At 47.2% G+C, this 18,929-nt stretch overlaps 1 protein-coding gene across 2 annotated transcripts in view; it reads right to left on the reverse strand.

Moving 5' to 3' along the window:
• Positions 1–15,928: 15,928 nt before the first annotated feature.
• The window catches only part of LOC144122047 (uncharacterized), a 214,512-nt gene continuing 211,511 nt past the window's right edge, over positions 15,929–18,929 (reverse strand). For both annotated transcript variants that reach the window (XM_077655562.1, XM_077655563.1), the window contains one exon: positions 15,929–18,339. In XM_077655562.1, coding sequence (XP_077511688.1) covers positions 18,336–18,339 — 4 coding nt within the window. In that variant the 3' untranslated portion in view covers positions 15,929–18,335. The remainder of the gene's footprint in view (positions 18,340–18,929) is intronic.

Here is an 18,929-nt window from a genome sequence, read left to right on the forward strand (position 1 = left end):
TCTTGCTGGCCGCTGCTATTTTCTACATCTTCTGGTGGTTCCGGCTTGTTCATCCTTGGTGAGCCCGTGCTACGTTGGTAGGTGCTGGCCAAGGCGTAGTTTAAGACGCAGTTCATGTGAACCTGAGAGCGCGTTTTGCTGAGAGATGTCGTTGACCTCCCCAGGTTGGAGGGTCGGCAGCTTGGTTTGCCAGCTTGCTAGCCCAAAGCCTGCCACTTGAGTCCTTCCACAGAAATGGCATTGATGCAGTTCCCGTGGCTATCGTCCCAATCGGTGAGGGTGTGATCAAAATGAAAACCCCCAAACTCATTCAGCAGGAGCTAAGATCATTGACTGCCCAATACCTGCAGATCTCTGAAGTGCGTCGAGGAATTGTGTGCAAGTCCGCGGACATCGCTTGTGTTGCAGACTTGCTTAAGTGCACAATTTTCAGCTCGCTGCCGGTGAAAGCATTCATTCCCGAACAGCTTGCATGTGTCAAGGGTATCGTAAGAGGTGTCGACCCAGCATCATCCCCGCAAGAAATTCTACAGGAATTTCAGGATGCAGGCGTTGGGGTCCTTTCAGTCTACCGCTGCAGTAGAGAGGTAAAACGGCTCGCGTGTTGCTACTGAGTCGGTAATAACAACTTTTGCTGGCTCTTCCTGCCCTGCTGAACTAAAAATCTGGCCGATTGTATACCGTGGGGACCCTCTAGAACCCCGCCCTCTTCAATGCACCAACTGTTGGCGGTTCGGGCATAGTGGCAAAGCATGCAAGTCGGATACCCGCTGCCGTTTATGTGGAAAGGGTCATTCTGCTGATAATTGCACCTCAGAGCAGCCTCATTGTTGCCTCTGCAGCAACAGTCACTCAGCTGATGATGCCAACTGCGCAAAACGTAGTGAAGAGCGTAGCTTGTTGGACATTATCAAAGAAGCGGTGCTCAAGAGCCAATGCTTACGCTGTTCTTAACAGGATAAAAGATTCATATGCTAGTCGTGTGCGCGCTTCTCTTGGGGACATTGAGTCCAACTTGACTGCCTCAATTGTGACCACAGTAGAAAAAGCTCTTAATAATGTGGTTGAGCGAATGCCAAACACTTTCTCTGAGGCGTTGGTTCAGTTTGTTGCAGTTCAGTCTGCGTCACCATCAACACCCGTCCTGGCAGCAACGTCTGCATCTGTTTCAGCTTCTGCAGCTAGTGCTAGCCGCTCTACATCACCTTCTGATGCTCCCCAGGTCCCACCTCACATCTCTGTTTCTAGCAGTGAATGTCGCAGTGACATATGCACAACATATGTCGAAATGTCGTGCCCTACGCAGAAGCGCCGTGCTTCCTCATCACCATCTAATTCTAGTTCTCCACAGATGAAAGCTAAAAAGGGACCTCCCAAACTTCATCCCCATGTTGATATCCTTAAAGGCGGTTTCGGCCTCTTCAATTGGTCAATAATCATGGAAGGTATCAAAGTGTTACAATGGAATTGCCGTTCCGTCTTGTCTTCTCTTCCATATCTAGACATACTTATTCACAAGCATAAGCCTGATATTGTACTTTTACAAGAAACGTGGTTATCACCATATAAATCATTTTCAATGAGAAACTTTCGAGTTTTCAGGTCACATCGAAATGTTGGCGGGGGAGGTGGATTGGTAACCATGCTATCTAAAAATTTGTCATCAGGCATCTATCTCTAAGAAAATTCTTCTCCCTGACTGTGAGGTTTTAGCGATCAAAATTTCATTTCCGCATTGTGCTGATATTACAATTGCTAATGTCTTTTTTCCTCTAGGTGTACACAGGAAAGACTGTTTAGACAGCTCGGTGAATGGCACAAACAGTGCAGTCATCGCAGGAGATTTTAATTCTCACCATAGTGACTGGGGAAGTCGTACTGATTCCTGCGGCCAGCTTCTCTGGTCGTGGCTGTCTGCAAATGCGGTACGCTGCTGCAATTCTAGAGAAATAACCTTTATGCGAGGGGTTGCTCGCTCAGCCATTGACTTAACATTATCAGCACGTAGGCTAGATGTGACTGATTGGTCGACAGAGGATTCGGGTACGTCTAGTGATCACTTTCCTATAACTTTCACTATCCGGTTATCTCCTGTTAAAACTAGTTGTGTAACCCATAAATTTGTCAACCACAAAATTTATAAAAATCTGCTGTCCCTGTATAGATTCATGGAACGTAACAAGAGTTCTGCCGTCCCTCTTCTCACTAGTTCAACACTGTTATCACCACAAAAGGCTCAGGAGAGCCTGGAGTGTATTGCTCAGGGATTGGCGTTACGCTTCCAGACGCAGAGAAACGTCCCTTTGTGCACAATTTCACCCTCTTCGGATTATACCGAGGTTGACGCATCAGAGCTCCTCTCAGTCCTGGCAATGTTGCATCCTGCAGCTCCTGGACCAGATGGTGTCACTGTTGGTACGATTAAAATTTTAGCCCAGGAGTTTACAAGCGCCCTCTTAGATATCGTCAATGCTTCTCTGGAAAATGCATGGATTCCAAGCATTTAGAAGACGGCGAAAATTATTTTATTAATGAAAGATGTAGGAAAAGGATACGTCTTAGATAATATTCGGCCAATTGCGCTGACTTCAAATTTAGTCAAATTAATAGAAAGAATAGTGCACAGTCGCCTCACAAAACATGTTCATGACATCAACGGTTTCAGCTCAGACCAGATTGGCTTTCGTCGTGGATGCTCTATATGGTCCGCGCATGTGGATCTAGAGAGCAGAATCCGGCTCTCGCTACGCAGAAGAGAAGTTTCAGCTTTGGTCACTCTTGATGTAGCAAAGGCCTATGACAGTGTAGAGCATACTGTTTTACTTAACAGACTTGCTCAGTTACATTCTCCAACCTACATTTATGCGTGGATATCTGAATTTCTGAAGGACAGATTCTTTTACTGCGCCGAGGGAACCCTATGTTCAAACACATATTACCAATCAATAGGTGTGCCGCAAGGATCGGTGCTATCCCCTCTGCTTTTTAATATTTTGGTCTGTGGCATCCCCATTCGTCCTGATATAACAGTTTTTGTGTATGCAGATGACATAGCTTTTTCCGCCTCGGCCAGGGATATCCACTCCCTTTACCACATTCTGCAGGGATATCTGGATGCTCTTGGAGTATGGTTGCAGGGTATTAATTTATCCCTGAATGTAGACAATTGCGGAGTTTTGGTATTTCCTCCAGACAGGCCTTTGCACATTTCATTAGTCGATCGCTCTCTCCAGATTCCACAAGTGGAATCCGTAAAATATCTGGGTGTTACTTATCACCCACCATTAGATTGGAGCCTTCATATAAAGAACAATGCGTTTAAAGGAGAACGTGCTCTAGGCCGGCTGACAAGAATCGCCAATAAAAAGTTTGGTATGCGCCGCGACACGTTATTGTTACTATACAAAGCCTACGTAAGACCTATACTTGAACTTGGTTGCATTCTGTTCTCTGGTAGCGCAAGCTACAAGATTCAACCCTTAATCTTACTGGAAAGGCACGCTCTCCGTGTCTGCCTTGGTCTCCCAAAATCAGTTTCAAACGCCCTGCTTTATCTGGAAGCCCGTATCCCTGATCTAACTTCCCGTTTTCAAATACTCACGGCGCGAACTTTCCTCAGGTCGATGGACCCAGTGACTGATGTCAGTACTCCTGTTTTTGTGTCTCAGCCGGCCTTATTCTTTTCTCATCATTGGTCACGGTATCAAGTGCCACAAATTATGTTAACGCAGAACCTTTTAACACAGATTGGTGTTGATCTCAGTTCTTTGCAGTGGGTTGATGACACGCCGGCAGCAGTGGAATTCCATTTCGACCACATCTTCCCATCTCATGCGAAACACATGCCCGCAAACATTTTAAACGGTATTCTCTCGGATCACATAGAGGAATACCCCCATCATACGGTGCTTGCTACCGATGCCTTCGTCAACTGCCAAAAAGCTGCAGTTGGCATCTTTTCGCAGGATTTGGCATGGAGATATTCTGTCCGCATCCCAGATTATATTCCTATATTCTTTGCGGAATTTTTGGCTCTTAGAATGGCCCTTCACAAAATTCCATGCCATGTGTTTCATGTTCTTATTCTCGCTGATTGTTTGTCAGTGTTAGTCTCCCTTGACACTTCACAAGAAGATTTTTTGAGCCGTATCCTGCGATTTTTTGTCCCATGCACTTTGAAAGTGGTCCGTTTTGTCTGGGTCCCTGGCCATGCAGGTATTCATTCAAATGAGGTGGCTGATTACTTAGCAAGGTCGGCTCTTGACGGGTCAGTGACACATCCCGTCCCGAATTTCAGCCTGCTGGCGATTTCCAGGTTTCAGCGGTTCCTGCATGTATCAGCCAGGTTACGAGATCCCTTACTAAATACCACAGACTATCAGCACTTAGCATATAATTGGAACGTCCGTTCGTGTAAATCCAGGCTGTGTGAGGTAACAATGGCGCGGTTGCGGTGCAGGATTCCAAGTTTGAATTTATATCTATGCAGGTGTGGGTTGACACCGACGAACCTATGTGACGCATGTGGGAAAGTTGAATCTTTAGACCATTTTCTCCTCTACTGCCCAAAGTTTGCACTTCAGAGAAAGATTTACCTGGAGGTCCCTCTCTCCAGGTTACGGCTCCCTTTATCTTTGCCAGTATTATTATCGTTTGGTGCGAAGGCCAAGGGATTTGCATTGGGTTCTATTTGCGGGTTTCTCCACGATTACATAATTGCAACTGGTAGGTTGATGTGCTAATTCTTTTAAAGTTCTACGAGCTCTTCTTTTTTCACCAAAATGCTGTCTGTTATTTAACTGTCAATATTGTTCTGTTGTTTTTATTCATTGATTTTTCAAAATTCACGATTGGTGCTACAATTTTGTCGTCATCTTCCATGGAAACTTCTTTGTTTATTCAACTACGCCTTGGCCAATCCCCCCGCGTGGGTATGTGCCATATACCTGGGGGGAAGAAGAAGAAGAAGACAAGATTGGCATTCCACTCTATACCTTGGCCAATCCCCCCCACGTGGGTATGTGCCATATTACTTGAGGAGAAGTAGAAGAAGTAAGAAGTGACACGGACAAGCGCTTACTGACAACTGATTTTTTATTCAGGGAAAACACGCAATATATAGGCGAACAGTACCGGTGATAATCAGAGGCGGTAAACGTCACATGGTGTATAAGGCCATAAAAGCGATAAAAGACTTGCATGGTGAATATGTAAAAACGATAAAAAAAGAGCAATTTCACGTGGTGTACAGGCCACATGAAAAGGAAAGTATAAAAGGTTTTTTTAAAAACAAACATGAATTTCAGTTTTTTAGGCATGCGCAGATGCCAGCTTTTTTACACATGTTCCAAATTCAACCGCGGCCTTCTAGGAAAGCCAGTTCACGTTCATAGAGCAATTTTGACGGGTCACTCACGCATTCCAAACCCTTTTTTTGATGAAAAACGCCTCTTTTAACTCGCGAGTTAAGCTGTCTCGACTTCTGTCTAAAACAACAGTATCTTCTAAGCGAGGCATGCACTTACATTTTTTACAATGAATCGGAATATTAGATCCAGTGCCCTTGTCGAGTGTTCGGTCATGTTCCTTCAAACGCTCGTTCAGACACCTTCCTGTTTGGCCAATGTAAACCTTGCCGCATGTGAGCGGGATCTGGTAAACCACCCCTTCCTTGCATCCGACAAACATTCGAGCATGCTTGGTTCCACAAGTTTGCTTTTTTGGTTTTTGGTTATTAATCCGAGGACACAAGGAAGCCAGCGTACAAAGGGCGGAAAAAACTACAGGGATGTTGAACTTATTCGCCACTTTCTTCAAGTTATGTGCCACACGGTGCGAATACGGGACGACTACAGGTTTTACCCTCCTGTAATCCTCCGGAATGTGACGCCTTTTTGTACCTTTTAGTTTTTGAAGCAAGGACTCAGTTACTGCCGACAAGACGGTCTGCGGGAATCCTGCCCTTTGCAGCCGTTCGATCTGGAGTTGAAAGCTCCTTTGCATACAATGTTCACATGACCTCTTAATCAAGTATTCTAATGCTGATATGGCTATGGCTCGTTTGAATGTTTTTGAGTGGAATGACTTATATGACAACAGGTCTTTTTGAGCCCGTGGGTGGTACATCCAGCAAATTCCATCTTGTACCAAGGTGAGTTCCATGTCCAAAAACTGCAACTTTTTGCCTTCGGGATGTTCACAGGTAAATTCCAATCCATGGCTTTGCTTTCTAAATACTTCTAGAATATCATTCATGGTGTCAGGGTATGTCGATGGATCCTGTTTGTTTAAGACGACTAGAAAATCATCGACATACCTAAATACCTTCAGAACTTTCCCTTTGGCCAGAACAGTGTCCAAAACTTCATCAACGGCTGAGAGAAAAATGTTACTTAAAATAGGCGCCACACAAGAACCTATGCAAATACCTTTCTTTTGAATGTAGACCCGATTTTCAAATTCGACCACCGTGGCACTTAGGTAGAATTCCAACAACGTTATAAAACTGTCTATTGACATTCCCGCTGCATTTTGAAATGACACAGAACCTTTTTTCTCGATACAAGACTGAACGGCTAGGAATAATTCTTTGTGGGGAATAGAATAAAAAAGATCCTTAACATCGACCGAGAAAACGCTGCCTATAGTTCCACAAGTCTGAAGAAAGTCTATTACATCAGTTGACGTTTTCGTTGCAAAGGGATCCTCTACAACAAGTGAATTCAGATGTTTTAAGAGGAATTGGCTAATAAGGCGTTGCCAAGACTCGCGCTCGCTCACAATGCAGCGGAACGATACATCTACCTTATGAGTCTTGGCAGTGAAAAACATGCTTAGAGTCTTTTCCTTGCACTTACTTATAGCATTTGCAATCTTTTCCGAATCCAGGTTCCTACAGAGGGTGACTGCTCGAGATCTCACTTTTCCCGGCTTGAGACTTGTCACAGCGAAATTCTTTTCCACTGCAACGCAGGTCTTTTCTTGTAGCATCCCGGTGGTACCACCACAAAACCTCCTTCTTTGTCTGCTTGTAATAACCGCAGACCTCTGTCCTTGAAAAAAGTGACGACGGTGTTGAACTCCATTTGGCCCCCTGGGGATTTTTCCGAAGCTGTCCTTGACAGAGCGTCTACTCCGTCCAACGAGCATCTCTCACGGTTCTCCGGCGAAGCCTTCCCAGACACACGCCTGTTCAATGACAGAAGCTCGTGAGCCACAGTCCTATGTGCAAGGCTAAACTTCGACCCCTTCGCCAGAAACCGGCTCACTTCTTCTTTTGTGACTTGCGCCTGCCCCAGTACCTTCACTTCAGCACTGCAGTCCTTCATGTCAGGTGCCTTATAGGTGCGTTATTCAGCATATGGCACCACCAGAATTCTACAGCCTGAGCTGCGAGCTTCCTGTATGCCCGGAACGTTTTCTCGGCGATCCATTCAGGGTTTCTAGTGTGACATGCGACACGTAGATAGTCGTAATAGAGCCGCACTTGCCTCCACAATTCCGATCGTAAGATCCTACACATCCGCTTTACGTGGGCGTAGGAAGGCCGAACGGCGCCGAAAAGAGCGATGAATTCACCCGGAACCAGGCCCTTCTTGAGACAGAACGCGATGTACCTGGCACGGCAGGTTGACCATGTGATGTTTGCGACGAGGGCAGACAGTTGTGCCGTAGGAGAGAAAACACGTAACGAAGGGCCCACTGTATAAGAAAGGTATTCAAGTAGAACTTTTTGCTAGGCTAGTTGGTGCATGTTACTAAGAAAGAAGCGCCAACAGAGACAAGACGTAAGAAGTGACACCGACAAGCGCTTGTCCGTGTCACTTCTTACGTCTTGTCTCTGTTGGCGCTTCTTTTCTTAGTAACATGCACCAACTAGCCCAGCAAGAAGTTCTACTTGAATATTTCTGAGAACTGCTGAACAGCTTGGGCGATTGCCACAAAAAACCGATATATTGCCACGTTTGGCTTTTAACTGAGAACAAGAGCCGGATGGAGTTCTCCTCAGAGTTCGTTTAAAAAGGTGGAGCGAGGAGTAAGCTTGCAGGGGCAGGTTTATTATAGTCAACTTTGAAATACGAACCGTTCCATTTATACCATGCGTATTAAAAAAAAAGATTGTCCAAAAGTACGTGAGCTAATGTGTCTTCCCATGTGAACTATTTCGCTCGGGAAGCAGGGTCGTTCGGGACGACCTGCCCATGGCTGTCGTCAGATAACCATGGACACTCCAAATCCAAAGTGGAGTAGAACCGTCGATCACCCGGTTCTACGGCCGATTTATTAGCGGATGACGAATCCGCCTTTTTCACGACGCGACTGCGCATGCGCCCATCTTCTGGCGGCGGTGTCGCGAAACATATTGGGAGGGTCGCTCGCTCCACTCGAGACCGGTCGTGGAAGTGTAAACAAACCGGCTTCCTACGCGGGGCGCGTTGCTGCAGCCGTCCGGCTTTCAGCGCGACGCATTTGGCGATACCTACGAAATGTGTTGCATACGGCAGCAATGCCCAATATGTAAAGGGAAGTAAACTCGGATTTTTTCGCTTTCCGAGCGCTTCCCGGGACAGCCTTCGACGCGAAGCGTGGATAAAAAGCAGTTCGCAGGCTCGACGTTCGTGCCGCCCTTGGGCACCGTCAAGCACGTCAAGACTGTGCGGGAATCACTTTGTGACAGGTACGGACTAGGTGCTGTGTTTAAATGCGTGTGCAGTCTATCACGAAGTGTTTTATTCATGGGCAGGAAGGCCTCGAATGTCACCGCGGCACCCAGACTTCGTTCCGACGCTTTTTGCTTTCTCAAGCAAGAAGGCCAAATGGGCAAGTGCTGTGAGCCGCTTTCAACGCGCGATGGAGCGGGCAACGAAAAAGAAGCTACGAGAGCATTCACGCATGGTGCTAAAATTTTGTTGTAATCTCCTATGGAAATTTCCTTGTTTATGCCACTACACCCTGGCCAATCCCCCGTTGTGGGTATGTGCCATGTATTAAGAGACAGAAGAAGAAGAAGGTGCGTTATGCGTGTGTTCGAATCATATCCATGATGAAGAGCTCTGCGTGGTATCGCCGGAATGGATTAATGTGCGCCTCTCGCGCTCGTCTTTTATGGATGCGCATGCTTGATGAACCTATGCAGCGGTGTGTTGTGGGAAAATACAGTGAAATGCTAGCAGAGCTGCTTTGTTGCGAGTACGCTTGTGCTTTTATAGCTCGTGTAGCTATTCTGCAGCGCTTGAGCACAACGATTGCTTGTGAAAACTGTTGTCCCCAGTCGTTTTCTGTACTACGGCGTGCACGATGTAGTATCCACCTTTCATTAATGGCAGGCATATACAGCGGAAAACGCCAACCTCACTGATCGGGGACATTTCATTGAACATTATGTTCCGAATGTAGCCTTCATCTCTGAAGCGGCGGCCCTTGCTAGCTGGTGTTCGCATCGCATGCCGGATGATCGGAGATACTGAAGAACTTGCTCTTCGGTGGGCACTACAGCCTGCCTCGGACTTCGCACCAAGCCATCAGTCAACACTAGAAATACTCCAGGTAACTGGTGCTGCCCAGGACACGCCATCGTTGACAGATTCCAACAAAACGTGCTCCGCAGCGGCACTCAGTCCGGCCGGGTTGGGCGCGCAGTACCCTACCAGTGAGCTTCCAGCGTTGTACGCGAGGTGGCAGCACAGGAAAATGAAAAAGGCGGATTGCGTGGTCGCGACGAATACTGTGCTGGCGAACTTTATACTCCAGAGGTCGTCCCCGTGGAGGATAAGGGACAACGTAAAACCCTTCATGTAAAACCCCTGTCCAAGGGGAATTTGAGGACTAAATAAATAAATAAACGTTAGGAGTCACGGCCCCTAGAGGAGAGCAACCCCTTCCCCGAAAACGACACCACGCAACCACCGATGGCACATTCTCTACGGCGCCCATTCGCCTACCTACATGGCCGACATGGTGCAGCCCCTTGAAACATGGATAAATTTAAGGGGTGGTAGAAGGGTCGCCTTCACCTCGGAAGGGAGATTTTTCACGTTGGGGCACATTACTTTGGCTGTGAAAGTTCGAGGAATGCAGTGTGCGAATGGGACCGGCCCTTCCAGAAGCTTCCCTGTAACGCCCGGCACATCACCAGGGATAGAGGGTGTAAAGCACGTGATTAACTTTAATTTCTGCTTGCTAAATTACATGAATTGCTAACAAACTTGCAGAAACGGTCTTTCCGACGGCATTCACGAAAACAATCTAAAGGTTGCAGCTTGCAGAGGTGTAGTAAGACTCCTGGAAGCAAAAAAAAACATGCAAAAGCCAACGCTAGCGGCAGAAGAGCATAAAATTTCTGTCGTTGTAACGCTGCATTGACATGTAGCTCAGTTTTGAGTATTGCTCCTAATTTACTGCATGCAGCGGCGGCGTATCTGCGCCCAATTTTAACGTCATTGAGCACTTAGAACTGTCAATATTATCTAAATTTGTAATCGCATTTTCCTTATCTCACATTTTTTTTGCATTTCAGGAATGAGAGGACCATTAATTTATGGTGATGAAATTCTTGGAGTTCGAAACTTCTATCCGTCGCTTTCAGTGCCTGGGCATTACCGGCCTAAATTTTCCCCTGCAATAGCTCAATACAGGACACCAGTAACGGTACCGCTGTCGGCGTAGTATGTCATGGCCAAAACTTGTGCGCTTGCCTGCTGGCCTGTGAGATCATTCTTTAGGTTAACGAGCTCTCTGGAGAATGATGGGTCCTGTGTCATTTAAAGATCCAGGGGCCCCAATTCTGGAGAGTCTAGTAACTGAAAAAAATTAGCTGTGGTTCAACCCGGCTGCACCTAGTAAGACGAGCGAAAGCTCTGTTAAGCACGTACGTTATCCAATCTCATGCCTTTCCATGTCGTAAAGATCATCAGACTCCGCTTGACGGCGACCATACATCGTCGAAGCACTGGTTCCGGCACGTTGCTCATCCATGGCTTTGTGTGAAGTTAAGCACACGCCACACGCTTTTATATAGCGAAAGGCCCGTCACGCAGTTTTGTAGCGAGTCACGTGGCATGACGTCAGAGCCAAGACTCCGCACCTCCCGGTTTGAAGGTCAAATTTCATAGCCACATGACCTTCAGCTTTCTGCAGGAGGAGTAGAGCTTTCGCTCTAAAAAATGGTTTTTAGCGTTTTGCCTCCATAAAAACGGCGGCTGCGTTTTGCGTTTTTTTTTAATTCCGGAGCCCTCCACTACGGCACCTATTCTTCCTTTCTTCTTTCACTCCCTCCTATATCCCTTCCCTTACGGCGCGGTTCAGGCGTCCAAAGATATATGAGACAGATACTGCGCCATTTCCTTTCCCCAAAAAACCAATTATTATTATTTTGCGTTTTTATGGAGGCAAAACGCTAAGGCGCCCGTGTGCTGTGCGATGTCAGTGCACGTTAAAGATCCCCAGGCGGTCGAAATTATTCCGGAGCCCTCCACTACGGCACCTCTTTCTTCTTTCACTCCCTCCTTTTTCCCTTCCCTTACGGCGCGGTTCAGGTGTCCGCTGATATATGAGACAGATACTGCGCCATTTCTTTTCCACAACTTGCAACCAACTATTATTATTGTGGAAATGGCGCAGTAACTGTCTCAATTCTCGGCGGAAACCTGAACTGCGCCGTAAGGGAAGGGAGGAAGGTGGAAGCAAGAGAAGACAGAGAGAAAGAGGTGCCGTAGTGGATGGCTCCGAAATAATTTCGACCCCGTGAGGATCTTTAACGTACATTGACATCGTACACTGCAACCTTTGCGTTTGGCCTCCATCGATACGCGGCCGCCGCGGTCGGGTTCGAACCCGGGAACTCCGGATCAGTAGCCGAGCGCCCCGATCACTGAGCCACCACGGCGGTCTACTAGCTGGATGTGTTGGTACCAAACATTGTACCAGGACTGATTAGTTTCGTTATAAGGGAGTAATTACTCATTAACATCCACCCAATTTACCACCTCCATATACTGTGGTAGAGCGACTGCACCTGACAGGGTGTGGCCTTGGATTCGATACCAGGACTAGGAAGAACTTTTTTTACTACGAAGTTTCAATGAAAGCTGTAGAGATTTCCTTCAAAGCCACAGTGCTGCGCTTGGGAGGCTGCTAATAACCACCTTCACACCAGTGCAGTCTAAGCCGACTGGCTGGAGCCCACATGTGGAGGTGACGGCTGCGCGGCGGCAGCTAGCTGACCCGTATTTCCTGTTAAGTCATCTAAAATGCGACTGCAGTTGCGATTGCATATGGACTGCAATGCAAAAGGGAAATTACGAAGTTGGTGCTATGAACACTTACGAATTTTATTAATGTGCGCTTCTAACAGAAACCGGGAGCGTTAGTATTTATTTATTACAATTCCTGAAGCGCTGAAGCAATGTAGCGGAAAGCGGAGCTGGAACAAAGTACTTACAGGCAATAAAAACGTATACTAAAGCAAGTATTTGCGCGCGCGCGCACGCACACGCACGCACACGCACTCTCTTTTCTTTGCATGCTGATAATGGCACTAAGCTCGCGCTCCACATTAACAAGGTAAACATAAGCGGGATATATGAGCAATAAAATTATAATAATGGAAAAGAATGACACGTAGCAGGAAAGCAGATTAAACTGCAAAAAAAATGGCTGGCGGCTTAGCATTGCCAAGAACGAAATATTGCGCGAAAGCACAGTCTTTTGGACACCAGCGCCACGTACATGAATGCGCGATTGATGTGTCCACTGAGCAGGGAGCCAGCTATGCGCGTCTTAAACTTTGTCGTCGCCAATGTCAATTTACCCAATATACGCAGGCGGCCTATGCTCCAGTGCCGCGGTTCTGCAGGAATGCTGTCGACGCCAACGCGTATTGCTCTAGTGCCGTGTTTTTGCCACAACATTGTCCATGCCAACGCACGCGGCGCCCATCTGTCACTATTGCCACATAGCTCAAAGTATTAGTTGATGAAGGTGGTGTGCAATGTACAGAGTGAGAGTGTGTTGCAGTTTAAGACGAGAACTGTTCGACTGCGGCGATATTCATATTCATATTGCGCGTTCAGTAATGGAGACAGCATCAGATGAGATCGGACAAGTAGCTGTAATTCAGATTGACCTTGCCAAGGCCTTTGATAAAGTTCGTAACGATTTCTTGTTTGCGGTCTTAGATTGCGCAGATATTGGATATGTTTTGCTTAGGGGCATAAGACTGCGCTATAAGGACTCCTATACAAGGCTAATTGTTAACCAAGAGCTAACCAAACCCATTCTATTGAAATAATCTGTTCGCCAAGGCTGTCCATTATCGCCTTTTTTGTTTTCCCTATATCTTGAACCCCTTTGCTTCAGTATTATTAACTGCGCAACTATCCATGGTTTCTCCCTGGAGCAATGTGAAATTAAGATTTTAGTCTACACAGATGACGTCGCCCTTTTTTGTTCTGACAAAAAGAGTGTGCTTGAGGCTTTACATTTGACTGAGCAGTTTTGCGAGGTATCAGGTGCGGTTCTTAATCTATATAAATCCAATGGGTTTTGACTGGGCCATTGGGGTACAGCGCCATGTCATTTTGGTGCCATAAGCTGCGACTGCGGGACCCTTCACTGCCTATGTTCCTCTCCACCAATTTCGCAACAGTGGAGCGTACTGGGATTCGCACGTAGTCTCCATGAGGCGACAGATCCAGGCTTGGCTGAGTAGGGAATTGTCAGTGTCTGCTCGGGCTCAAGTCAGCAACATTTTTTTTATTTGCAAAACTTGCCTATGTGCTGCCGGTTCTCCACTGTGCGAGGAAGAAAGTGCAGGTGATGCACACAGTATCTGTTACATTCGTATGGCGTTCCCAATGGCAACCCATGCGTCGCGATAGCCTATTTCTTTCTCTATCTACACTCTGGTGGAATCGACCTTGTTCACTTATTCATGCATCAGCTTGTTTCGCGTTTTTTTTTCTTTTTCAAATCGGCAAATTACACTTCTTTAGTAGCTGTGCTTATTAGGCATCTCATTGCTCATTTGCCTTTCATATTCGCACCGACTGGACACACTTGTGAGGGGCTCTGACACCTTCAATTTCCTCACTGTGCGCTTTGCTTTAGACTACCTGTATAGCCTCTCCATAAGGCAGATGGCTCAGACACTTATAGAGTATTGGTTCCTTGTACCGTTGTATCGGCAACCATTTATGGAGTTCCTTAACACCAGTGTTTTAAAACGTGTTAAGCGAATTTGCATTTCTTCTGCCGCAAAAACATTCTTCTTTAAACTGGACACGTCCACGCTGCCTGTGAAGGCATGGCTTCATGCTGGGAAGATGCTTGCGCCATGGTCGGTGAACTGCCGCCTGTGCAGTTCACCAGAGACAATTGACAATTGTTTTATTGTGTGTATTGATGCTGTGTTCTTCTGGGATTTATTACAACGAACAATTAAGAAGGACATTGACATCACACCCTACAGTATCCGTTTTTTACCTGTGGAGAATAACTGTATTGTGACATATGATCGATTTATGTTGCTGGAACTATTTAGCCTCTGGAAGAGCCGCATGATGGACCGCCGCGCCGAATCACCACGGTCTTCGAAATCTTTGTTTCGGGAACAATGCGCTTTGGTGCGGGGCGTATATGCTGCCCTGGAAGAGCCGCCTAGCTGGCTCCCCTACCTGGATGCATGCGTGTGCCTCCCAGACTTTTGATGTTGTGGAAGGAGGGGCCATGCAGGGGTATGGTGGCCTGGGTGCTTTGTGGCCTAAGCATGCTTAGGTTTTTATTTTCGGCCCTATTTCCATGCAATAAAGAAAAAAAAACTGCGGCGATAGCCTATTGCTCTCATGCAGTGGCCAGCGAAGCTGATCTCGTCGCGCCACCGCGGGTTCGAATCCCAGTCGCGGATATTTCATTTTTTTATTTATTTGTTTCACGTTGTACAAACCCACAAACACCGCAAGCATATGAACATCGCATGATCTTGCTCGGGGTTTACCCATATTGCAACAGTGCTTTCGCACCAATATTTAATTTCAAGGCGGCTCGATCTTCAATACGTTTTTAGGCAGCGGGTGGGTCGTCTTTTCGGGCGAGAGTTGAAGCCACGGCGATCTGGACGTGTCCGCTCGGTGGACACACCAGGCTTCGGGCTCAAGTGAGCTTTGCAAACTTCGGCCTGGGAGTGGCTGCTCAAACGGGGTGGAGATCAATCCAGGTACCTTTGTCATTATATATATACTTCTCCTAGGAGGAGTTAAGTTGAAGTTCGAGTTTTCTCGCTATCGGATAAACGTCGACATATGTTTGAACATGATTTTACGATACTCTTCGAGAATATGCGCAGGCTTGCCACTAGCCTGGTCGGATGGCCTACAATCGCTGAGCGCTGGAAATTAGTAAAGAATAATATGCCGCACTATGGGCGGCGGCTGTGCCAACAGTTTTAGCGTCACAGATATTCGGTACAACAGTCTGGCACACGAAAATTAGCTGAAGTTCTTGATTATGCCGACAAGGATGTTCAGTGAAGTTCGGCGACATATTCCTGACCGCGTGTGTGTGTGCGCGTGTGTGTGTGCGTGTGTGTGTGCGCGCGCGCAAGCGCGTGTGTGTGTGTGTGTGCAAGTTTGAGTTCATTTGGGTAGAGGTTTATTTCAAGTGGATGTTTCGAATGAAGGCCGTCCTTTTTCAAGACTGAGGTTACATGGTTTTTCTCTAAATCACTTGCTTACCGAAGTGCTTTAGTACCTTTGCAGTACAGCACTTGCGCTCTCATTATTGAAATATTTCCGTACACTGCAGTGGCGAGAATGACCCGAGAGCAGTGAAGGCAGAACAGCATTCCGGTGAGATACGATTCCGTTGATTTAAGTTAGATGAATCAGGAGGCTGCAGATGCACTGCGAACAGCAGCGAAGAAAAAGTCGTACTCTTATTTGGAACATGGAGGAAAAACATGGTTTTTATTTTCACTCAAGGCGAAATCGGAGAACAAAGAAACCGTCGAGATATGCGGCATTTCCTCTAACAGCTGGCAACACTGGAAGAAGGCACTCTTCTGGGTGGGGAGACAGAGAAGCACAACTGGGAAAAAAAATTATCAACCGTATACACCACGTACGCGTATCTGTCCGGCCTCTGAGTACGCGCGCAATAAAACGTGGCAACAGATCGACGCTTTTGTAAAGAAGCGCCCAAACGCCGTTTGTATATGCCTCCCATCTGAGCGCGAAATAGTCATTGCTGGTTAGAGGCCACTGTTCCATACCTATATATATATATACTCTACATATTCTCTGCGGTGCATAGCTCCGAAACGAGACGGCCTTATTACAGACAAGGAGAACATGGTAGTGTGTATAATGTGTGTGTATACATATATAAACGCGGTTATAAATGGAATGTTAGGGATCGCGCGTGCTGCTCGCGCCTCTTGGAACCAGCCATGAGGAACTGAAGCGCACGTGTCCGAGGATGACCTCCGCTGTACCGGCGTAGACTTTCAATGGCGCCTGCAGAGCGCACAGTCTTCAATTGTTGAGCGGGGCAAATTATTTTACTGGGTGATGACAGTCAGTAGAACAGCAGGTCTAATGTTATTCTGCTGGTGCGCCGAAGTCTAATGCAATGCTCTACGAAGAGCCAATAGAAGCTTCGTTTCGCTGAGTCCTTCGGTCGCTGTTAGTGGCTCGAGACAAGCGGGAAATGTTAGAGAAGGCGTCCCACGCAGAATGAAAGCCGCGTGTCGTCTGCTCTGGGAGCTCTCAACTCAGGGTCCTTAAAAAAAATAAACTGACTCAATGCTCCTAGCTGGAAAAGCGTAATAAATTCTTGGAGCCTCTTTGAACCAGAATTCCTTTTAATGTCTGCTAGAACGAACCGTCTACTGACCTACTTCGACAATGTGGCGACACTGGCTAGGAACGTTGCAGAAACTGCAGTGTATGTTTCTGACCTTGAGATTCGAAGCTGCCTGTTGTTTGTAAAGCGCGAACCATTAGCCATGTTGCGCACTTCGCAATTTTTTTCATGCTGAATACAGATGCTGGACTGAACACGCGCTAAACCCAATGTCTCATAGCAAAGCACTAAGACAAAAGTAATTGATGGATGGGATAGCGTGCTCAAAGCAGGTGATGCCAAAACGAGGACGGGAGGACACCGCGGCAATTTTTAGGAAGTGAGTGGGGCGCCTTTTGCATTTCGTTTGAAAGGCACACCGCAGTCGACAGACATGCAACAGCAGGTGTCTAGAGAAAGCCTCCTCGTCGCGTCGTACATGGGCCCGAAAGTGTAGCTGCAACGCACATTGGCCGGGCTGGAGGGCAACAATAACAAAACCTAGATCACCACGAGTGCTCGTGAATGCACACAGGAAGGCAGAAGTTATCTGCAATAAATCGGGCGTACGCTCTGTTCAACAATTCTGTCAGCAGCGACCGAGTAATGGTCCTCGATGTGACCAAATGCTTTTTCTTCTCCTGCTATTTGATAGGAATGATGAAACGTTTATATTTTTTCTGTTTGTTCATTCGTAGATGCGGACTTCGTAAACACATGGAGGAGATGGAAGGAAATAACCTATGCATTAAAGCGCGAATTTCGCATTGAACTGGTGGCTGCAACAACCGGCCGCTTCCTCCTGCATGGAAGCGCTGAAACATTGCTAACAGCGTTAGAGCACGCCCGCATTGTCGCACGCGAACGTTGAATCACAAACCACCGCGACACGCCAAGTTCCCGTCGTTCGATAAGCGGAAAAGCCGCAAACATAATTCAGCGCATCGCTCAAGGCACCCGGTGTTAGTCTGCACCGCTAGTTAATCGTCAACATGAAGGAGACACAAAAATGTTACGGGACACACGAACACACCAAACGAACACTGTACACATGAAGCGCATCGTTCCTTCTCTTGGCTCTTTTTCAACCGCGGAAAGAGCGCAGGTTAGCAACACGCGACTTCCTCCTTGAGACGCACTGTGTGATGCAGGGTAGCAGTACTTGCTTATGAAATATTAAAAAAAATCTAGTACGAACTTGTCCTTTCCTATGCATTGCGCCAACAGCAGGCGACAAGGTTAAGTAACAGGCAATGGCGATCGAAGGAAGAGAGTTGATGAGGACACGAATGGTCCAGCGGCAGTCTGCAAGCAGGCGGGCACCCGCCAGGTGGCGACGCCGTCGAGCAGAGGAAGCAAGGGAGCCTGCCCGCCCGCTCAGTGCTCGTTGATGAAGTCGGTTTGGCGCTCGGGGCACCCTCTGGTGCACAACTTGTGACCGGATCGGCGAAAGGAAGATGCAGGAGTCCTGAGGAACTAGTGGGTCAGCTGTGAGGACCTCACCTGGAGGGAGCAGAAAAAGAGATGCGCAAGGCGGTTTGATAAATGTTAAGCAAAAGCAGCTCAGTCACAGAAGGACATGCCGTAAAGCTCTGCTAACAGCACTCACTATAGGGCGATAGGGCTTCGATGGTATACGCGGGGTAGTTGAAAAGAAATGCGAAGGACTTCTTGGGCATTTAGTTGGCGACAGAAAGATACGTATGTACTTGTTGAAAGGTTACGAGTTGGAGCTGATGGCGGTCTGCATATGTAGTTGAAAGTTACGCAGCTGAGCAATAGTATGTGTGCACCTGATTTGTGGCGCCAGCGGCTGACAGCCATTAGATATTCGTTTATTCTATCGAGCACTCTTAATGCCAAACACGCACTACATACACCGGACCGCCCTGCTACCACGTAAAGAGCGCCACTGAAGCAAAACTACGTAGCACCACGCCATCGACAAGAGTCTCTGAAGGACCTGCGGCCGTTATCAGTGTGGCGTGGCCACAAAGCTCTGTGGAGGCGAGGTAACATACATCAAAAACCTTTGGTGTTCAGAACACAGGCCTTTCTACAGCTGAACACGAAAAACTGTGCCATTTTGCACA

Source organism: Amblyomma americanum, chromosome 2 (assembly GCF_052857255.1).
Source record: "Amblyomma americanum isolate KBUSLIRL-KWMA chromosome 2, ASM5285725v1, whole genome shotgun sequence".
Lineage (NCBI taxonomy): Eukaryota > Metazoa > Arthropoda > Arachnida > Ixodida > Ixodidae > Amblyomma > Amblyomma americanum.